Genomic DNA, 22426 nt, shown 5'->3' with positions numbered 1-22426 from the left:
ATGCCACATCCTACCGAGACTGGCTTATTCTGAACACTGGCACTTTGTGGTCTAGGGTTTATGTTACAAAGTATTAGTAGTTTTGCCGTTTTTTTTTTTTTTTTTTTTTTTGACAGTTGAAATTAAACATCCAAATCCGGTATGCTTATGTAGTTAGGATAGTTTGCTGCTTTTAATGCTGACAAAAAAAACAAACAGTAGTGGCTTCGGGAGGGGCAGCTTTACTTAGTAAATTTCCCACAACAGATGACATGTTCTTGTTTCTAAGTTACTAGGAAAAACAGGGGACAGTCACCATTTGATTTGGTTTGTAGCATATTACACTGTTCCAACCTATTTGCCCCAAGAATAATATTGTGGTCTTTGCTGCTCTAGGCCTTTGAGCAGGTCCTATTTCTATGTTCTGTACCCTCATCTGCTCAATTGTAAAGACAGTTCTCATTGTTTCTGACAGCTCGGTACCCCAACAGAAGGCCAGTGTACACTTGTGACCAAGAATGACCCCAGATTTTTGAGAGTTTGAAAAGATAACATGTGTTGATGAAAAAAGCCAAACTCTAAAATATTGGAAGAGGTTCATTCTGAGCCAAATATGAGTGACCGTGGCCCATGATACAGCCTCAAGAGGTCCTGAGAACACACACCCAAGGTGGTTGGGTTACAGCATGGGGGAGACAGAAGTTACAGGCAAGACGTAAATCAATACCTGTAAGGTATACATTCTGAGGGCGAAACTCTGATTTTTTTTATCTTGCCCAAATTCCTATCTAAGGGCTCTGGGGAGTCATGCCCCACAAATCATAAATTGTTACCAGATGGGTTTTATTTAACCCATATATCGTGATTTACTTTCCAACCTGACTTTGGTGTAACATTACAAGACAAAGAAGAAAATCAAAATATTTTACCCCAAAACATGTTTCTTTGCCATATTTTGAAATTGCCCTGCAAAGCTGTTCTGTATGGGAAAAATTGTATCTGTAAAGAATCTCTATTAACATAGCTAGATCTTTTTTTTCCAGACCCTCCCAATCCTAAAGAGATTAACTAAGATCTGAATAGGAAATATTTCTCATCTATTTTCTCTAAGGGCAGCCACTATAAGACTTCAAAAGAACTTTGGTCTCCACAGTCTTTATCTTAACCCGAACCATTCCCTTTCTACCAATCCCAGGTCTTTAGACAAATTCAACCAATTGTCAACCAGAAAATGTTAAATTTACCTATAGCCTAGAAGCCCCCCCCAATCCCCACCCCAGCTTTGAACTGTCCCGCCTTTCTGGACCAAACCAGTGTATTTCTTAAATGTATTTGATTGATGTCTCATGCCTCTCTAAAATGTATAAAAACAAGCTGTGCCCTGAGCACCTTGGGCACATGTTCTCAGGTCCATGTGGGGGCTGTGTCACGGGCCACAGTCACCCATATTTGGCTCAGAATAAATCTCTTCAAATATTTACAGAGTTTGACTCTTTTTGTCAACACTTGGTTTGGCCTGGAAAGGACATCTCTAAGCAGGGGCTTACAGGTCATAAGTAAGTGGATTCAAAGATTTTCTGTTGGCCGGGCGCGGTGGCTCACGCCTGTAATCCCAGCAGTTTGGGAGGCCGAGGCGGGCAGATCACAAGGTCAGGAGATCGAGACCATGGTGAAACCCCGTCTCTACTAAAAAATACAAAAAATTAGCTGGGTGCAGTGGTGGGTGCCTGTAGTCCCAGCTACTCAGGAGACTGAGGCAGGAGAATGGCGTAAACCCGGGAGGCGGAGCTTGCAGTGAGCCGAGATTGCGCCACTGCACTCCAGCCTGGGCGACAAAAAAACAAAGATTTTCTGTTTGGCTGTTTGGCAGTTGGTTGAAAAAGTTAAGCTTTGCCTAAAGACTTGAAGTCAACTGAAAGAAATGCTTGAGTTAAGATAAGGGGGATTGTAGAAGCCAAGGTTCTTGTTATGTAGATGAAGCCTCCCATTAGCAGGCTTAGAGAGATTAGATGGTAAACATCTCTTATGGACCTTAAAAGGTGTCAGATCTCTCCTGGATCAGGAAAAGACCTGGAAAGGGACAGGGGCTCTCTACAGAATGCACATTTATCCACAAGGGATGGTTTTGCAGGGCCATTTCAAAATATGTCAAAGAAATATATTTTGGGATAAGGCTGGGTGCAGTGACTCGCGCCTGTAATCCCAGCACTTGGGAGGCTGAAGCAGGTGGATCACCTGAGGTCAGGAGTTTGAGATCGGCCTGGCCAACATGGTGAAACCTCATCTCTACTAAAAATATAAAAATTAGCCAGGTGTAGTGGTGTGCGCCTGTAATCCCAGCTACTCAGGAGACTGAGGCAAAAGAATCATTTGAACCCAGGAGGCGGAGGTTCTGGGTGAGCTGAGATCACGCCATTGCACTCCAGCCTGGGTGAAAAGAGCGAAACTCTCTCCCAAAAAATAAATAAACAAATAAATAAATGAATTTTGGGGTACAATACTTTGATTTCTTTCAGAGCCTTCTATCTGTCATGTGATGCTATACCAGGGTCAGGTTGGAGGTAGGTATTTTATTGCTACGAAGATTCTATGTCAGTCTTATGATCTCTATTTGAGTGTTAATGCTGGTCAGTTGTGCCTAAACTCTAAAGGGAGGGAATATAATGGGGCATGCCCAACCTCTCTTCCCCTCATGGCCTGAACTAGTTCTTCAGGTTTCTTTGGGATCCCCCTGGCCAGGGTAGAGGGGATCCATTCAGTCCGTTGGGGAGCTTAGAATTTCATTTCTGGTTTTCATGTGCAAAGTCCTTAGCTAGTGCTGTCACATAGTGAGGACTCAGTGTTGGGAGCTACTTCTAGTACTACAATTGTTATCATCATCATAGGCTCAGTGCCTGTCTCAGATGTTTAAATCTGACCCTTTTAAGAGGAGGCAAAGGCCGGGCGTGGTGGCTCAAGCCTGTAATCCCAGCACTTTGGGAGGCCGAGGCGGGCGGATCACGAGGTCAGGAGATCGAGACCATCCCGGCTAACACGGTGAAACCCCGTCTCTACTAAAAAATACAAAAAACTAGCCGGGCGAGGTGGCGGGCGCCTGTAGTCCCAGCTACTCGGAGGCTGAGGCAGGAGAATGGCGTGAACCCGGGAGGCGGAGCTTGCAGTGAGCTGAGATCCGGCCACTGCACTCCAGCTGGGTAACAGAGCAAGACTCCGTCTCAAAAAAAAAAAAAAAAAAAGGAGGCAAAGCAGCATAAGGAGTGAGTGAAAGTAGGAGGTTGTGGCAAATTCGGAAAGCAGCATTTCAGGTCAGCCCTGCGCTCTGTGCTCATGATATCTTTGCTCCCAAGGCTCTCCACAGATAATCTTTAGCTGTCAACTCAGATTGCTATTTGCTGTTATCTCAAGTAGCAGACAGTAACTCTTGATAGTCCTGACTTTGGAGACTTGTAATATAATAAGATAAAGATAAAAGCCTATACCTATTATCCAATGTGGAAATAAAATCAGTTTCCCTTAGGTATCGTCTGGTGAAATTTAGTCTAATGGTCACATAAAAAGATTTAGGCATGAGATCTTAGACCATAGGAAAGTGCATTTAATAATTCTTAATTGAATGAAATATAAAGAATATCAGGTAGAATGGAAATGATACTGATTTGTTATTCCAATGATTCTTAATGTTCATGATCTCCTTACTTGTAGAAGAAAGAGAAACCTGTTAGGATAATAGGGACTAAAGAAGCCAGCCCTGTATAAAATGTAGCCACTAACCCCATGTGGGTATTTACATGTAAATTTAAATTCATTAAAATTTTATAGCTACCTATGACTAGATCTTAATATACTGGACATTTCTATCATCAGAGAAAGTTCTATTTGACAGCAGTAATCTATATCATAACTGTACTGTGTTTGAAAGTTATTCTAGGCCGGGCGCGGTGGCTCAAGCCTGTAATCCCAGCACTTTGGGAGGCCGAGACGGGCGGATCACGAGGTCAGGAGATCGAGAGCATCCTGGCTAACACGGTGAAACCCCGTCTCTACTAAAAATACAAAAAACTAGCCAGGCGAGGTGGCGGGCGCCTGTAGTCCCAGCTACTCCGGAGGCTGAGGCAGGAGAATGGCGTAAACCCAGGACGCGGAGCTTGCAGTGAGCTGAGATCCGGCCACTGCACTCCAGCCTGGGTGACAGAGCAAGACTCTGTCTCAAAAAAAAAAAAAAGAAAGTTATTCTATTATTTCTCTAATTAATTTTGAAGAATACAAATAAAGCCTGGAGAGTAATAAAAAGCTTGTTTTGCAGTGTTTTCACAAAGAATTCTGAAATATAGACTCAGGATGCCCCTAGATTGTCTTTATTAACATGCAAGTAACCTTGAGAAAAGAGCTTTTTAAGAGCCACTTAGAATTGCATTAATGGCCTCAGGGTTATCTTCAGCTGCCTGAGACTGACAAATAGCCCTGGAACTGACCATCAGGAAATGTGAGCTTTAGTCTCCTGTGCTGATAACTGCACAGGGAGGTATCTTATGGCTAATGGACTTGGCATCCAAGTGCCTTTTATAGCCCTGATGATGCTCTAACAAGGCAATTTGTGATTCTGTGATCATCCTCAACCAAGTCATACGGAGGGTCCCAGTGTATACACCATCACTGTATTAAGGCCAAGGCCTACACGAGTCGTCTTCAGCAACATGAGGAAGTAGACATCCCTCATAAAAAGGGCAGTACATAGCAGGGGACCAGATAAAAAGTACATGAGGGTATAAGGCAATGCTTTCTGGTAGATAAATAAAGTAAACCACAAATATGAGCCATATAGGTCATTCTATATTTTCTAATAGGCCAGGTACAGTGGCTCATGCCTGTAAGCCCAGGACTTTGGGAGGCCAAGGTGGGAGGATCGCTTGAGGTCAGGAGTTTGAGACCTGCCTGGGCAGCATAGCAACACCCCATCTCTTCAATAAAATAAAATAAAAATATGAGTAATTCTATATTTTGTAATAACCGCATCTTAAAAAGTACAAGTAAACAGGTCAAATTAATTTGACTAATATATTTTATTTAACCCAATATATCCAAAATATTATCACTTTAACATGAAATGAATATAAGAATTATAAATGAAATTTTAATATTTATTTTGTACTGAGCCTTCGAAGTTCCTGGTATTGTACATTTATATAGTACATCTCAATTTAGGCTAGCACACAGGGACAGTGCTACCATATTGGGGAGCTCAGGAACAGAGATAATAGGTGTTGAGGAGTAAGAACAGATGAAAGATGCTTTATTTAGGGTGGGAGTATCAGAGAAGGGGCTTGAACTGACCTTGAAAACCTAGTAGAATTTTAAGGAACAAACGAATAACAGATAGATACGATTAGGTGAACCTAAGAGGTGTTCAGGGTAAACCAGCTTGCCTGGTAGAGAGATGGTGGCTGTGAGGTAATGGGTGGAGAGCCTTGGTATCAATTTGTTTGGTTTTCTGTATCAGTAAAATAAGCATTTAGTACCTCTTCTGTGCCTTGCACCAAGTGAAGCCCTGGAGACTATAGAAAAAGTGGAGGACACAGACCTCATGGGCTTGGAGTTGACACAGACCCTTTGGGCAGATAAAGCAAACACAGATTACGTGAGGAATGGTTGGGTGCTAAATGGTGTGAAAGCAAATTCAGTGTGTGTTCAGAAAAAGCAAAGCTCAGAGTGGTTGGAGAGTATGTCATCAGGGAGCTTAGACTTGAACTGGAAAAGATTTCCAGACTTGAACTGGAAAAGATTTCTTAAGGAAAGGAAGGGCTTCTAAGCACAAGTCAAAGTGGGGCTAAAGGCCAGGCATGGGGGCTCATGCCTGTAATCCTAGCATTTTGGAAGGCCAAGACAGGAAGGTAGCTTGAGCCCAGGAGTTCAAGACCAGCCTGGGCAACATAGCGAGACCCTATCTCTACAAAAAATTTTATTTAAAAAGTTTTTAAAAACCAAAGTAGACAGCTGGGTGTGGTGGCTCACACCTGTAATCCCAGCACTTTGGGAGGCCAACGCAGGTGGATCACGAAGTCAGGAGTTCCAGACCAGCCTGGCCAAGATGGTGAAACCCCATCTCTACTAAAAATACCAAAAATTAGGCCGGGTCCAGTGGCTCACGCCTGTAATCCCAGCACTTTGGGAGGCCGAGGCGGGCAGATCACAAGGTCAAGAGATTGAGATGACCGTACTGGCTAACATGGTGAAACCCTGTCTCTACTAAAAAATACAAAAATTAGCTGGGCATCATGGTGGGTGCCTATAGTCCCAGCTACTTGGGAGGCTGAGACAGGAGAATCGCTTGAACCCGGGAGTCGGAGGTTGCAGTGAGCTGAGATCGTGCCACTGCACTCCAGCCTGGCGACAGAGTGAGACTCCATCTCAAAAACAAACAAACAAACAACAATTTAAAAAAAACACAAAAATTAGCCAGGCATGGTGACGGGCGCCTGTAATCCCAGCTACTCAGGAGGCTGAGGCAGGAGAATCGCTTTTACCCGGGAGGCGGAGGTTGCAGTAAACCGAGATCATGCCACTGCACTCTAGCCTGGGTGACAAAGCGAGACTCTGTCTCAAAAAAACAAAACAAACAAACAAAAAACCAAAGTAGACATAAACTTGTGTAGGTAGGCAGTTAGTTGTAAGAAGAGTAGCTTGCTAAGGGGAATAACATGACAAGAAAAGTAGCATAGGAACACCAGAGTTTGGGAAGAATGAGGAAAATGAGATTAGATAAGTGAGATGGGTTCTAATAGGAAAACCTGGGCATTGAACTTGGAAGTTACAACTTGATATACTGTCTTTAGCATAGGAGCAATGTGACAAAGGTGGTTATGTAGGAAAATTGCTGAGTGGCAGCACTCAGGAGTAGAGGAGAGTTAGAGGAGGAAATCAACCAAGAGGCTTTGTATGAAGTCTGGGGTTTAGGTTTCTGAACTAGGCTGCTGTGCTGAGCAAGGCGAAGAAGAGATAAACCTGAATGATTCTTAAAGAAAAATAATGAAATAAAGCAAAAAGGAGAAACGAACTGTCTTATGCTGTTTGGGCTGCTATAACAGTAACTCAGACTGAATAATTTATACACAACAGAAATTTGTTGCTCACAATTCCGGAGGCCAGGAAGTCCAAAAAACCAAGGTGCCAGTAGATTCAGTGTCTGATGAGGGTTCTCTCTGCTTCAAAGAATTTGCCTTCTTGCTGCATCCTCACATGGTAGAAGGAGCTCAGGAGCTTTCTCAAGCCTCTTTTATAAGAGTATTCATCCGTTCATGAGGGCTCTGGCTTCGTGACATAGTCACCTCCCAAAGGCCTCAGCTCTTAATACCATCACCTTGGGGAAAAGGATTTCAGTGTGTACATTTGGTTTTTTTTTTTTTTTTTTTTTTTTTTATATAGGGTCTTGCTCTGTCACCCAGACTGGAGTGCAGTGCACAATCTCAGCTCACTGCAACCTCTGCCTCCCGGGTTCAAGAGATTCTCCTGCCTCAGCCTCTCAAGTAGCTGGGACTACAGACATGAGCCACCACACCCAGCTAATTTTTTGTATTTTTACTAGAGATGGGGTCTCCCCATGTTGGCCAGGCTGGTCTCAAACTACTGACCTCAAGTGATCTGCCCACCTTGGCCTGCCAAAGTGTTGGGATTACAGGTGCAAGCCACCACTGCCTGGGTAAATTTTGAGGAGACGCATACATTCACACCATAGCACAAATCTTCCCAGTGATGCTTCTCATCTTATTCCATCCACAAGTATTCACCGAAAGCCAGCTGGCTCACAGAGCAGTGAGGAAGGCAGATAATTAGACACATATGCATATAATTATAACTGCACCCATGTAATAAATGTCATGAAAGAAAAATCGGAGTGCTATGATTAAAAAATTATAATATGAAGTGATCATACTATAAGAGAGTAGCCAGAGATCACTTTGTCAAGGAGGTGACAATTAAGCCCAAGACCTAAAGATAATGGGGCCTAGCCCTGAGCCAAATGAGGGTAATTGATTTCTGTGGAGGAGGAGCACGAAGAAAGGGACTAAGGCAGGAATGAGCTTTCCATGTTTCAGGGGCTAAAAGGACAGTGCCAAAGCTGGGGAAATAGGTGGTTGTAGCAAACTGAATGTTCATGACCCCGTAACATTTATATGTTGAAATCCTACCCCCAAGGTGATGATATTAAGAGCTGGGGCTTTGGGGAGGTGGTTAGATCATGAGGGCAGAGCTCTCACGAATAGGATTAGTTCCCAATATAAAAGAGACCCCAGAGAGCCCCCTCGTACCTTCTACTATTTGAAGACAGCAAGGAGGCTGTCTATGAACCAGAAAGCAGGCCCTTGCCAGACACCCAGTCTGCTGGCGCCTTGATCTTGGACTTCCCAGACTCCAGAACTGTGAGAAATAAATTTCTCTTATTTATAAGCCACCTAGTCTATGGCATTCTGTCATAGCAGGCTGAATGGACTAAGACAGTGCTAAAGCACAAAATAAATCAAACCTAGGACTACTCATATAAACAACTAAAATCAAGCACCTCCTCAACATGGAGTCTTCTGCAGGGTTTTTGTTGCCCATCAGCTACAAATTACTGACACCTTTTTTTCTTTTTTTTGAGACGGAGTCTTGCCCTGTCGCCAAGGCTGGAGTGCAATGACACAATCTCGGCTCACTGCAACCTCCACCTCCCGGGTTCAAGCGATTCTCCTGCCTCAACCTACCGAGTAGCTGGGATTATAAGCACGCACCACCACATCCAGCTAATTTTTTTGTATCTTTAGTAGAGATAGGGTTTCACCATGTTGGCCAGGTGGGTCTTGAACTCCTGACCTCAGGTGATCCGCCTGCCTCAGCCTCCCAAAGCGCTAGGATTACAGGCACGAGCCACCGCACCCAGCCGACACCTTCTTAATGACAGTGTGTCTTTGTTAACATAAACCACAGTTGGTAAAATCACTATCTGTTTATTTCATTTTCCCTATACAAGAAAAACCTGAAAATGAAGCTTCTGTTAAACCACTTAATCATCACCCCATTATCTTTAGGTCTGGGCTTAATTGTCACCTCCTTGACAAAGTGATCTCTGGCTACTCTCTTATAATATGATCACTTCATAATATAATTTTTTAATCATAGCACTCTGATTTTTATTTCATGACATTTTATTACATGGGTGCAGTTATAATTATATGCATATGTGTCTAATTATCTGCCTTCCTCACTGCTCTGTGAGCCAGCTGGCTTTCAGTGAATACTTGTGGATGGAATAAGATGAGAAGCATCACTGGGAAGATTTGTGCTATGGTGTGAATGTATGTGTCTCCTCAAAATTTACCCAGGCAGCAGTGGCTTGCACCTATACTATTTTTTAATAATTTAAATAATGTCTTATTTTTGAGGTAAAATATGAGCAACTACCAGGAAATTGTTTTGATCTGATTTTTCCTTAAGTAGAGGAAAAGGAGGGGAGTAGGAGAGAACAAAAGTGTCAGTTTAGCAAAACAAGCCGTTGGCAAAAAATTGGCTTCAGTAAGGGGGCAGTGACCAAGGACCCCCTCCCCACACAGTAAGTTGGATGGTCTAACCTAGATGGTGTAGTTTAGTAAAGAAGGAGGTGGGTAGGAGGAAAGAAAACCTGGAAGCTGAACTTGTAAACTGAAGGGTATAAATTGATTGTGTCATTATGGTCATTAAAGAGCAATTGCAGGAATAGGCCCAGTTGTCTTGGGCTGGTATTTGCATGAGTGTGAGTGTTGATACTTCCCATTTCATGAATGAGATGGGGAACAATTAAGGGTGACCAAGGCATCGTCTTAGGGAGCTGATTGTCACTCCAGTTCTTCCCTAGTCTTCACAGGAGACCCTCATGAATGGCTTTGAAGAATGTGAATTTTCACATTATCAACCACTGAGTGTCTCAGAGGGGAAGGTGCATAGTCTCTTTGTGTCAGGAATCTTTAAAAACAGAATCAAGGCCTTTCAAGGGCTTTCTAGAAGTTTAAAAATTAACACAATTTGAATAATTTTTCAGATCGTTTGAATCCTTGCAAAACATTTGAATTTGAGCTTTTTTCCCCCCAACAATGGCAGTTGGATACGTTACAGGGCATATGTTTATTTTATTTTTTATTTTTGCCATTAAAAGAGATGTTTATTCATCATGAATATGAATCCAAGTGTTTGGGTGGATATAACAGAACCAAATGTAACAGAAATTTAAGATCATCTTTCCCCCTAAGATGAAAAATATATGATATTTTACTGGATAAAATTACTAAACATTTTTAGACCCTGAGGTTGTATATTTTATGATGTTGGCCGCTGCATAGTTGCCATGATAGCTTTTTCAAATTGTTAATTTATTTCTTTTTTAAAATGTCCATTTTTATTTTACATTCAGGGGTTACATATGCAGATTTGTTACATGGGTATATTGCATGGTGGTGAGGTTGGGCTTCTATTGATCCTGTCACCCAGATAGTGAACATAGTACCTAATAGGATGTTTTCCAGAAGGGCATATGTTTAATAAGATACCACAGGGCAACAAAAAAGGAGGAAGATGTGGCTCCTGCCCACAAGGAATTTGCATTCTAATTAGATTATGACAGTATAGCCCAAATTCTGTTTCAGATGTGTCAGTTCATGTGCATTTTCCATTTAGATTTCTGAAACAGAAACTTCTTGTTCTTTAAAGTTCTTGTTCTTCACAAGTTGTTTTATACTAAGGAAAGAAAAAAAAAAAAAGAAAACACAGAACATTGGGTTCAGACCTCTCCAGAGATGAGAGTACTGCATTATATGAAGAAATAGAAAGCAAAGAATATTATGAGTTTGCATGCACCTTTTATCGTTAGACCAGGGTTTCTCAACTTTGGCACTATTGGCTTTTGGATCAGAATGGTTTTCTTCTGGGAGCCCATCCTGTGCATTGTAGGATGTTTAGCAGCATCTCTGCCCTCTAACCACTAGATGTCACTAGCACGCTCTCCCAGTTTTGCCATCCGAAAATGTCTCCAGACATTGCCAAGTGTTTTTGGGGGACTGAATTGTTCTCTCTGTTGAAAACCACTGATTTAGGCACTCTCAGGAGAGCTCTTTGTCTGTATTGCTGGAGCACTTTTATAAATAAAACAAAACAAAACACTAAGACACAAGGTTAAGATACTGACTTACGGTCAGGCACAGTGGTTCACGCCTGTAATCCCAGCACTTTGGGAGGCCGAGGTGGGTGGATCACTTGAGACCAGGAGTTCAAGTCCAGCCTGGCCAACATGGCGAAACCCCATCTCTACTAAAAATACACAAAAGTTAGCCGGGTGTGGTGGCATGCGCCTGTAATCCCAGTTACTCGGGGCTGAGGCAGGAGAATCGCTTGAACCCAGGAGGTGGAGGTTGCAGTGAGCCAAGATCATGCCACCGCACTCCAGCCTGGGAGACAGAGCAAGACTCCGTCTAAAAAAAAAAAAAAAGAAAAGAAAAAAGATATTGACTTCCAGCTTTCAGCAATTTCCGAAGGAAAGGATTATCTGCTCTGTCAGAGTAACCAGGGGCAGGTTTCTGCTTTTTATGGAAATAGGAGGATGATGCTGCCACTGACGGGGGATTTGACAGAGTAACAAAACAACTACCTTAGTCTCATCGTTTTGTTTTTTTTTTTTTTTTTTTGAGACAGTCTTACTCTGTCACTCAGGCTGGAGTATAGTGGCACAATCTCGGCTCACTGCAACCTCCATCTCCCGGGTTCAAGCGATTTTCCTGCCTCAGCCTCCCGAGTAGCTGGGACTACAGGCGTGTGCCACCACACCCGGCTAATTTTTTTGTATTTTTAATAGAGACGGAGTTTCACCGTGTCTTGATCCCTGACCTCGTGATCTACCAAAGTGCTGGGGTTACAGGCGTGAGCCACCGCGCCTGGCCAGTCTCATCCTTATTGTTAGTGGTAGGGCGAGATGCAGAGGGTCCTTGGTAATGATTTCTCTATGTTTCTCCTAGTTTTCCTGTTGTTCTTGATCCTACCCATCCATGGTACTTCTAAAGGACAGACAGCTGGACCACCCCAAACTGATACACATTGGTTCTGCTCATCACACATGGGGGTCTCAACAGGCCGATCTGTGTTATCAGCAAGTCTGCTGATACTTATCAGGGACTTGCTACAGAGACCTGGTGCTTGACTCTGGAGGACAATCAGCATCAGCAATGTCTTCAGTGCCTGTGGGGGATGAATTGTATGTGTACACCTTAATAGATAATCTCCACATCCCTGTGACACACTGCGACCTCCAGGGACCTTAGCAATGCCGATGTTCTAGCCAGGTTTTGCAGGATGGCTGCCTGGTCCTCAGAGTTTGCTTACATAGGAGGTGAACTCAACTCAGCATGCACAGTTATGTGGGGCAAGCATCTTACAGGATGCAGGCTACGCAAGCCTTGATTTCTACCAGCCAACCAATTAAACACTGAGAATACTGATTGAATGTTTCCTTTCCCAAAGTTCTCCCATTTCCTTTTTTGAAAATAAATCTGTTATTGAAGATTGAGTTCATTTGTCTTTGTATTTAAAGCCACTTTGGGGAGTTGGGGCTTGGGAAATTCTCAATGAAGAAAAGAAACTCATTTTTGAATACCCTATTTCCACATGGCACTAAACTCCATGCATTATGCTGTGATCACAGCACAGATTGCACTTGGTTTAGGTGAGCTTAGTAGGCAGACTGAGATGTGTTGGTTTTGCAAGATGCCAAAATGCTATTCCTCTGCCAGGTGCTCTCTGACCTATCTTTATCCTCTACTTTTGTCTATCGATTAAACCCCTAAGTGGCTGTATTGGTCAGGGTTCTCCAGAAGCAAAATCAATAAGGTATATAGATAGAGATAGATGAGCGGGAATTTATTAGTGGCAATTGCTCACACGATTATAGAGGCTGAGAAGTCCCATGACAGGCCATCTGCAAGCCAGAGACCCTGAGATACTGGTAGTATGGGACAGTCCAAGACAAAGGCCTCAGAACCAGGGAAGCTGATGGTATACCTATCAGTCTGAGGCCAAATGCCTGAGAACCCAGAGAGGTGCTGGTGTTAGTTCTGGAGTCCAAAGGCTGGGAAGCCTGTACCTGTTACCCAAGGACAGGAGCAGAAGAGTGTATCCAAGATCCAGCAGACAGATGGGCACATTCAGTTTTTCCATGTTTTTGTTCTTTCTGGACCCCCAGCAGTTTGGATGATACCTGCCCACATTGAGGGCGAATCTTTCCCACCTAGTCCACTCAGAATTACATGCTAGTCTCCTCTGTAAACACCCTCAGAGACACACCCCAAAATAATGCTTTACCAGGTTTCTAGGTATTCTTTAATCTAGTCAAGTCAACACCTAAAAGTAACTATCACAGTGGCTAATTCCTAAGGCTTTTAGTTTCCATTAGCCCTGACAGGTTCTCCAGAAGTACAGTAGACAGGCTTTGTTTTCTTTTTTTCTTTTGAGACATGGTTTGGGTCTGTCACCCAAGCTGGAGTGCAGTGGTGCGATCATGGCTCACAACAGCCTTGACCTCCTGGGCTCAAGCAGTCCTCCCACTTTAGCCTCCCTGGTAGCTAGGACTACAGGTGTGTACCACCATGCCTGGATAATTTTTTTTTGTATATTTTGTAGAGACAGGTTTCACTGTGTTTCCTAGGCTGGTCTCGAACTCCTGGCCTCAAGTGATCCACCTGCCTTATCCTCCCAAAGTGCTGGGATTATAGGAGTGAGCCACCGCACTTGGTCCAACAGTCTTGATAATAGCCTGACCTGCTTTCTCCTAGTGCATCCACTTTGGGAGAGCGTGGACCTGGTTCCCGGGGGTGATCGACAATCACCCATCAACATTCGGTGGAGGGACAGTGTTTATGATCCTGGCTTAAAACCGCTCACCATCTCTTATGACCCAGCCACCTGCCTCCACGTCTGGAATAATGGATACTCTTTCCTCGTGGAATTTGAAGATTCTACAGATAAATCAGGTGAGGGCAAGATATGGTGGTCTTGTAAGGAGTTAAAGAAACAGTGTCGTGTTAACACAGACACATCAAACTCTCACCATGACAGTATTGACCTCTTTGTTAGCAATGGCAAGGAACTCATTGATCTTAACTTTTTCAATGTGTGAAAAAAATTCCTTCTAGTTTTTATGCATATTTTCTTCAAGTAGTATAGGTAGTATTTTTAATTAATAAATTTATCTCTCTCTATGTGTAGATTTATAATTGGTATAGAGCATAGGTGTGAAATGGAAGTTTTGCCAGAAATTTATTTTGTATGTGTATATTGAATATGTACTAATTTTTTCCTTTGCTTGTTGACTTTACGAGAACTTTTACATTAAACAGTAACACTGTTTAATCAGATTTAACTTAGCAGATTACAATACACTTGAAATGGGGCCAAAAGAATAGTCATGTGTGTATTAGGTTGCAAAGACTAGTCATATATTAGAGAAATGGAAATTATGATCTGGTAATTTTGTTAAATAACAGTATTACCTACTTAGTGTAAAAGAACGCTTTAAAAGAGTTTTTCAAATTCAAATAGTATATTGATTTTGAATCTTTTTCTAACCTTCCTGGATATAAACTAATGTGAATGATTTCAAAGTTTACCTGAAACTTCTTAGTGTCTGTGGAAGATAGAAGGTGGCAAATTTTGTGAAGATTTATTTTCCCTTTTTTTGTTGTTGTTTGCGTGTTTGTTTTACTGCATTTGATGATGTCAAATAGTCCAAATTAGTCTCAAAATAATTATTATTTGAAATAGTTTAAAGTAGTCATCAACTAGTGGTAATTTTGCCAACTTTCCCCCATACCCCTCCATATCCCTCACTCCCCACTGCAGGATCCAAAGGCGTTTTTGGTTGTCACAACTTGGGAAACAAAATTGGCGTCTAGTGTGTCAAAGTCAGGGATGCCGCTAAAGATCCTGCAGTGCGCCAAATAACCTTAACGAAGAGTTATCTAGCCTCCAGTATCAATAGAGCTAAAACTGAGAAATCTTGATCTCAAGGAAACTTGTTTTCTCTCATGAATGTTAGGAAATGAGTCCATAAAAATGATAATGAGGCCAGGAGTGGTGGCGCCTGTAATCTCAGCACTCTGGGAGGCCGAGGTGGGCAGATTGCCTGAGCTCAGGAGTTCAAGATCACCCTGGGCAACATGGTGAAACCCTGTCTTTACTAAAATACAAAACATTAGCCAGGTGTGGTGGCGCATGCCTGTAATCCCAGCTACTTGGGAGGCTGAGACAGGAGAATTACTTGAACCCAGTAGGCGGAGTTTGCAGTGAGCCGAGATCGCACCACTGCACCCCAGCCTGGTGTCAGAGTGAGACTCTGTCTCAAAAAAAAAAGAAAAAAAAAAGTAAATATTCACTCCTGCTGTAATGCCCAGACCCGCGATGACCCGAAAGCAACCACCAGAGTCCAGAGACAACGCCAAGCGGCAGGGATCGCTTTATTTTGAGTTCGAACTCGGTTCCCTCCAGCTAGGTATCAGATCCTAGGGAGAGACCCCGAGCTCGGTGTTCAGCCGTCTTTTATAGTCAGACACAAACAAGTTACAGCAAGTTACAGAGTCACTGGGGGTTTTTACAGTTGTAGGTTTACAATTGGCTGACATTTAAAGTTAAACATTAGTCAGTTGTTCATTGGTTCCCGCCCTTTGACCAAACCACAAACGGCCACTTGCCCTGCTAGGGACTTTCCAGATAACCTTGTTGTTTTAGCATTAAGGGGAGTTTCCTGACTTTTCTGACCTCTGATATTCAGTATTTTTCCACTCCTCATTCCCCCCTCTCTCTAGTATCTTGAGAGCCAATCTGGGTCTTATATGTCTGACTCGGAAGTCTCGGTGAGTACAGGTTGGTACTGGGCTCTCAGGACCATAAGCTGGACAGTGTTGAGTCTTTCTTTTACAAAGTTTGTTAATCTGTTTATTATACATGGTCCTATAGTGAGTAAGAGAAGTATACTTATGAATGGTCCTATGAAGGGCACTAGAAGGGAGTACATGGAGGAATTCCACCAGCTGTTGGCAGCAGAGGTGAATTGTTGTTTCTGCAATTCTAGGCTGAGTTTATGTAGTTGTTGAACTCGCGTTTCTACGAGTCCAGATTCATTATGTAGAAACAACAATCTTCTCTGAGGAAAAGACAGGTCCCTCCTTTTTCGGCCGTTAACAGGTCTAGTGCACGGCGGTTTTGTAAGGTAACTTGGGCAAGGGAAGTCAATTGTCTCTGTAATGAGGCAAGGGATTCGGCGGAAGCTTCCATAGCTATGGAGAATTGATGAGAGAGTTTTGCAGTGCTGATAAGGGAGTGACCTAAAGCTCCCCCGGCTAGTCCTGCAGCAACTAAGGACGTGGTGAGTGAGACTCCGGCTACTAGGGGGAGGAATATAGCTCGTTTTGGTCTAGGGAAAGGGGCGGAGTCCCACCTGGAAAATTCTGCAGGGGTGCACAAGGTTAGTTGGGGGACTAGCGTGACAGGGAGACACAGTAGGGTTATAGTGGCGTGAGTGGAAAGGTTCTTATATAGGGTCCCATTGCACCAGAAGAAAGAACTGGGAGGGGCAAAGACGGTTGAGTTGGGAGTGGAAGTTGTATTACAGAGGGTAGTGCCGGCATTTGAATAACAAAAGGAAACTTGTGTCTGTCCAGGGTTTAGGAACAAGGGGACGTCAAGGATCGGGGGTGGTATGTGGCTATTGTTAGGGTTTAGGCTGAGAGAAGCGTTAGACGGGCCTGGAAGTGGAACTGCGGTTAACGGCGGTCGCGCAGAAGAAGCCGCTCAGAAGAAGCATGCAGAGAGATTGCCTAGGCCAGTGGCGTTCGCGATTTCTAACCCTTCTCTTAATAGGGATAACCAGGAAAAGGGGAGGGTAGGAGTTAAAGTTGAAAGCTGGACATTTAATTCCCTTTCCTGGTTCTGTATAGCCGCGTGTAGGGTGGTCTGGATCTGAACAAGGAACGCCAGAGAAAGAGACGGCTACTAGGCCAGGTAGTTCCTGAAGTCAAGTACATAGCCCCTTTTGCTGGGAAGTCCAGCGGGAGTCCCAGGGGTCCCAGATAACCCAGGTGTAGCCTGATGTGGTTTTAAAGAAATTGTGTGACTGCCACGTTTGACTGGATAGAGACTCAGAAGTTTTTAGGATTTTAACGGTGTGGATTTTGCAGGACCTGTATGGACAGCCGACACTTTGTTCTACCCATGAGTTATTACAATAAGAGAGTGTTTGGTCAAAGAGGAAACAAATTGCGGGTGCTGCTTTTCCTGGCTGGTGTTTAGTAATTACCTAACTTTCTCTCTCTCTCTCTTTTTCCACCTTTCAGTGACTGCCTCTTATTTCCTGCTTATTCTTCGTTGCTATTTCTCCATGTTGTTGCAAATCAATAGCATGCAAAGAGGAAAAAAGAGTGAATGAACATAAAAAATAAAAAGTGAAAGAAAGCAAAGACATTCTAGAAACAAAGAAAGGCAAGAAACAATTCTAGAAAAGTAAAAACCTAATAAATATCGATGTCTATAAATTTCAAAGAAAAAACCCTAAGAAATGCTGCCACAATGTGCTTTATGAGGATTGGAATAAAGAAAAGGAGCTGGGGAAGGTATGTGACAAAAACATTATACCAGTCCTTTTGGGATGCAGCTAAAGCAGTGCTAAGAGGTAAACTTATAGATGAAAATGCCTATAATAGAGAAGAACTTTCTCAAGTCAGTATCTCAGCTTTCCACCTTAAGAAACTAGAAAAGAAGAACAAAATAAACCCAAAAGCAAGTAGAGAGAAGGACATAATAAAGAACGAGCAGAGATCAATGAAATCAAAAGTTGGTTCTTTGGGAAGATCAACAGAGTTGACAAACTTTTAACTGGGGGAGACCAAGAGAAAAATAAAAGACAGAAGACTCAAATTACTAAACTCTGGAATGAAAAAGAGAACAACATGACCTACCTTAGTAGGATTATAAGAGAAGGTATGTGAACATCTCATCCCGCAGTCCTCTGCTGGGCGTTATTTAGTATTTGGTTCCCCTGAGTAGGACATTGTTACTGATTTGAATGAGTGCATATAAGAGAGTCGAAATACTGTGGGGAAGGGCACTAAATTATCCCTGGATGATCCCTGTCAATTATCATGTCCTCTGGAATTTCTCTTATTGGCACTGTCAGTAGGCATTAAGAGATGGAGAGGTGAGTGCCTTTGTTCTCCTCCTCAGGGTGCTTCCTGCTCCATCCTGCTTCATCCTGCTTCCCTGACTTTACACTCCTTTGGGGCAGTGCCAGTGAACCTAGTAAGAATGCTTTCACAAACATTTTAAGTTCTCCTTCCCTGTTTTGGTCCTACATTTACTTTAAAACACATGTACACAGTTTAAAACACACGTACACAGTTTAAAACACATGTACGCAGTTTAAAACACACGTACAGTTGAATGATTTTTAAAGGAAATTTACAAGAGTTGTGCAACCATCACTATAATCTAATTTTAAAACATTTCCATCACCCCAGAAGCATTCCTCCTGTCCATTTCCTGCATTTGCTTTTATCTGTATGGGTTCTGTGTATTTCCTTTTCTTCACCATCCCTTTCTCTGTCAGCTCCTTCTCTTTCACATTGAAAAGCAAAAGGAGGGAGTGAATATTACAGATTGCTTACTACCAGCCAGACTCTTTGCTGAATGTTTTATATTTGTCATGTAATTTTTTACAAGTTTAATCCTTTCTCAGAGCATGGAAAGAATAAAATATCAGGCCAAGCATGGTGGCTCATGCCTGTAATCCCAGTGCTTTGGGAGGCCGAGGTGGGTGGATCGCTTGAGGTCAGGAGTTCGAAACCAGCATGGCCAACATGGTGAAACCCCTTCTCTACCAAAATACAAAAATTAGTCGGGCATGGCGGCACACGTCTGTAATTCCAGCTTCTCAGGGAGGCTGAGGCAGGAGAATCGCTTGAACCTGGGAGTTGGAGGTTGCAGTGAGGCAAGATTGTGCCACTGCACTTCAGCCTGGGCAACAGAGTGAGACTCTGTCTCAAAAAAATTTTTAAAAAAATAAATATCAACAACCTCAAATATATAAGTATGTATTTATTTGATATGTGTTATGACTGCTCTGCTTTCCAATTCACTATCTTCTGTCTACCTGCCCCATTTCTTTGTTTCTTTCTTTTTCTTCTGTAGAGACTGGGTCTCACTATGTTTTTCAGGCTGCTCTCAAACTCCTGGCCTCAAGTGATCCTCCCATCTTGGCCTCCCAGAGTGCTAGGATTATAGGTGTGAGCCACTGCTGGGCCTGCCCCATTTCTTGATGACTATATTTCCTTCTTTCCTGCATTCATCTGCCCCACCCAACCCCACCTTTTTCCTTTAATCTTGCTGAGGTTACCAGTGACATCCCAATTAACTAGCCTGACAGCTGCTTGACAGTTGATTTTTCTCTCTCTCTTCTTTCCTTTCCTTTTCTTTTCTATTTTTTTATTTTTTATTTTTTTAGAAAGAGTCTTGCTCTGTCGCCCAGGCTGGAGTGCAGTGGCGCGATCTCGGCTCACTGCAAGCTCCGCCTCCTGGGTTCAAGCGATTCTCCTGCCTAAGCCTCCAGAGTAGCTGGGACTACAGGCACCTGTCACCATGCCCAGCTAATTTTTTTGTATTTTTGGTAGAGACGGGGTTTCACCGTGTTAGCCAGAATGGTCTTGATTTCCTGACCTGGTGATCTACCCGCCTCGGCCTCCCAAGGTGCTGGGATTACAGGCATGAGCCACCGCACCCGGCCAAAAACGTCTTATCTGGGCCAGGCGCAGTGGCGCAACCGCCTGTAATCCCAGCACTTTGGGAGGCTGAGATGGGTGGATCTCTTGAGCTTAGGAGTTCGAGACAAGCCTGAGCAACGTGGCAAAACACCGTCTCTACAAAAAAAAAAAAATTAGCCTGGCATGGTGGTGCACGCCTGTAGTCCCAGCTACTCAGGAGACTGAGGTAGGAGAATGGCTTCAGCCCAGGAGGAAGAGGTTGCAGTGAACTGACATTGTGCCACTGCACTCCAGCCTGGGTGACAGAGTAAGACCCTGTTTCAAAAAAACAAAAAACAAAAACAAAAACAAAAACAAAAAAAACCACTTGTCAATATTTTGCCTATAATATATTGGTAATAATGTGTGTGCGTGTGTGTGTGTGTGTGTGTGTGTGAGACAGAGTCTCATTCTGTCACTCAGGCTGGAGTGCAGTGGCACGATCTTGGCTCATTGCAACCTCCACCTCCTGGGTTTAAGTGATTCTTGTGCCTCAGCCACCTGAGTAGCTGGACTACAGGCATGGGCCACCATGCCCAGCTAATTTTATTTTTTGTATTTTTAGTAGAGATGGGGTTTCACCATGTTGGCCAGGCTGGTCTCAAATTCCTGACCTCAGATGAGCCACCCACCTCAGCCTCCCAAAGTGCTGGGATTACAGGTGTGAGCCACCAGGCCCGGCCAGTGTGTTTTTTCAGTTGACATATTTGTATATATTTACCAGGTACAATGTAATCTTTTGATATATGTATGCATGGTGGAATGAGATTATATCAAGCAATGAAAATATTCGTCACCTCACGTGCTTACCATTTTTTTTTTTTGTAGTGAGAAAATCTACTGTTACTCTTTTAGTAATTTTGAAATGTGCAATACATTATTATCAAGTATGGTCACCATGCTGTGCAATAAATCTTGAAAACATATTCTTCCTAACTGAAGCTTTGTACCTTTTGACCAACATCTCCCAGGTGATCGTTTTTGACTTGCAAATTTCCTATTCCATTTCAATGAAAGGGAAAGCAACACTAGTATCTTCAAAAATTGAAAAGCAAAGTGTCCGTGCATAAAAAAAGAAGGATCCCTTTATCCCCATATTTCAGTATTATAAAGTCATGTTGGATAAATATGCTGAGAGAAATTTGCATTTTATTGCACACAAAAGAAAACTGGACACAATAATATAGGATATAAAATTAAGTCAAGAATTGGCCTTTAACAGTTGTTTGTAGCTTGTTATGTAGTTAAATCTTGATGTTATTTGGTCTTGTCCTTATATGTGCATTGACTTCATGAAAATCAAATTTATAATCACTTGTATATAATTCAGTGTAATCCATTTAAGACAGTTCACATGGAGGGTCCACTGGAGATTTGGCCTTTCACCCACATTTCCCCACTGCACAAATAACTCTTCCCTGAATTGTTGGATGTGCCATTTTAGTGATCAAGGGAGGACCCCTGGAACACAACTACCGATTGAAGCAGTTCCATTTTCACTGGGGGGCCATCGATGCCTGGGGTTCTGAGCACACCGTGGACAGCAAATGCTTCCCAGCAGAGGTATGTTGAGAAGGTCAGGAACAGTGACAACTGTAGAGAAGTGGGGATAATTCTGAACTTTTAGTTGTAGGAAATTATCACAAAGAATCAGGTGATTCCTATAAATGCTAAATAGCTTTCTCAGGCAGTTTTGATCATTCTCAGCTAAGACATGTAAACATGTTAACTTCTCTCATCTCAAATAATATAGTTGAAATGAACCTTAAGATCCTGAAACTGGATTCTTCTGGAATTCGAAGGTGGACTCAAATAGTAGCCCAAAGTAATAACCCAGGGAACATTGTGGAGCCGCAGGTCGAATTAATGCAAGTTTGCAGTGGTGGGAGCCTAAATGAAGGCTGTGGCAATAGAAATAGAGAAAAAGAGCAAGATTTATCAAGCGTTTCTGAAATGAAAGCAACAGGACTTGAAGGTGGGGTTCTCTTCAGGATAGGAGAAGGCAAAGTTAACCATGATTTTGTGGTGTCTCACTTGGGAGGCTGGGTGATAATGCATTCATAACTGGTGGATGAGGAATAATTTATAGGGAAATAAAGGGAGATTTTAAGGAAATAGAATTTCTTCTTACAACTTTTTTCCTAATTCAGTTGTAAATGTTATGTAAAAAATAAAAGCACATTAAAACATTTATTTTATATTTGTTCCATTTTATTTTGTTTTGTGAGACAGGGTCTCACTCTGTCACCCAGTCTGGAGCGCACGATTCACTGCAGCCTCGACCTTAAGCAATCCTCCCACCTCAGACAACAGGCGCACACCACCATGCCCTGCTAATTTTTTTTTTTTTTTTTTTTTTTGAGACGGAGTCTCACTCTGTCACCCAGGCTGGAGTGCAGTGGCCGGATCTCAGCTCACTGCAAGCTCCGTCTCCCGGGTTCACGCCATTCTCCTGCCTCAGCCTCCCTAGTAGCTGGAACTACAGGCACCCGCCACCGTGCCCGGCTAATTTTTTGTATTTTTAGTAGACACAGGGTTTCACCCTGTTAGCCAGGCTGGTCTCGATTTCCTGACCTCGTAATCTACCCACCTCGGCCTCCCAAAGTGCTGGGATT

General features: G+C 42.9%; 1 protein-coding gene across 4 annotated transcripts in view; it reads left to right on the top strand.

Annotated features, from left to right (window-relative positions):
- CA5B (carbonic anhydrase 5B) overlaps nt 1-22426 on the top strand; it is a 65501-nt gene that overhangs the window by 32864 nt on the left and 10211 nt on the right. For all 4 annotated transcript variants that reach the window (XM_033200909.1, XM_033200910.1, XM_033200908.1 and 1 more), the window contains 2 exons: nt 13800-13997; nt 21256-21374. In XM_033200909.1, the coding sequence (XP_033056800.1) occupies nt 13800-13997; nt 21256-21374 (317 nt within the window). The remainder of the gene's footprint in view (nt 1-13799; nt 13998-21255; nt 21375-22426) is intronic.

The sequence above is a fragment of the Trachypithecus francoisi genome, unplaced genomic scaffold, assembly GCF_009764315.1.
Source record: "Trachypithecus francoisi isolate TF-2019V2 unplaced genomic scaffold, Tfra_2.0 Lachesis_group6, whole genome shotgun sequence".
Taxonomy (NCBI): Eukaryota; Metazoa; Chordata; class Mammalia; order Primates; family Cercopithecidae; genus Trachypithecus; species Trachypithecus francoisi.
This window is presented reverse-complemented; position numbering and strand designations above follow the sequence as displayed.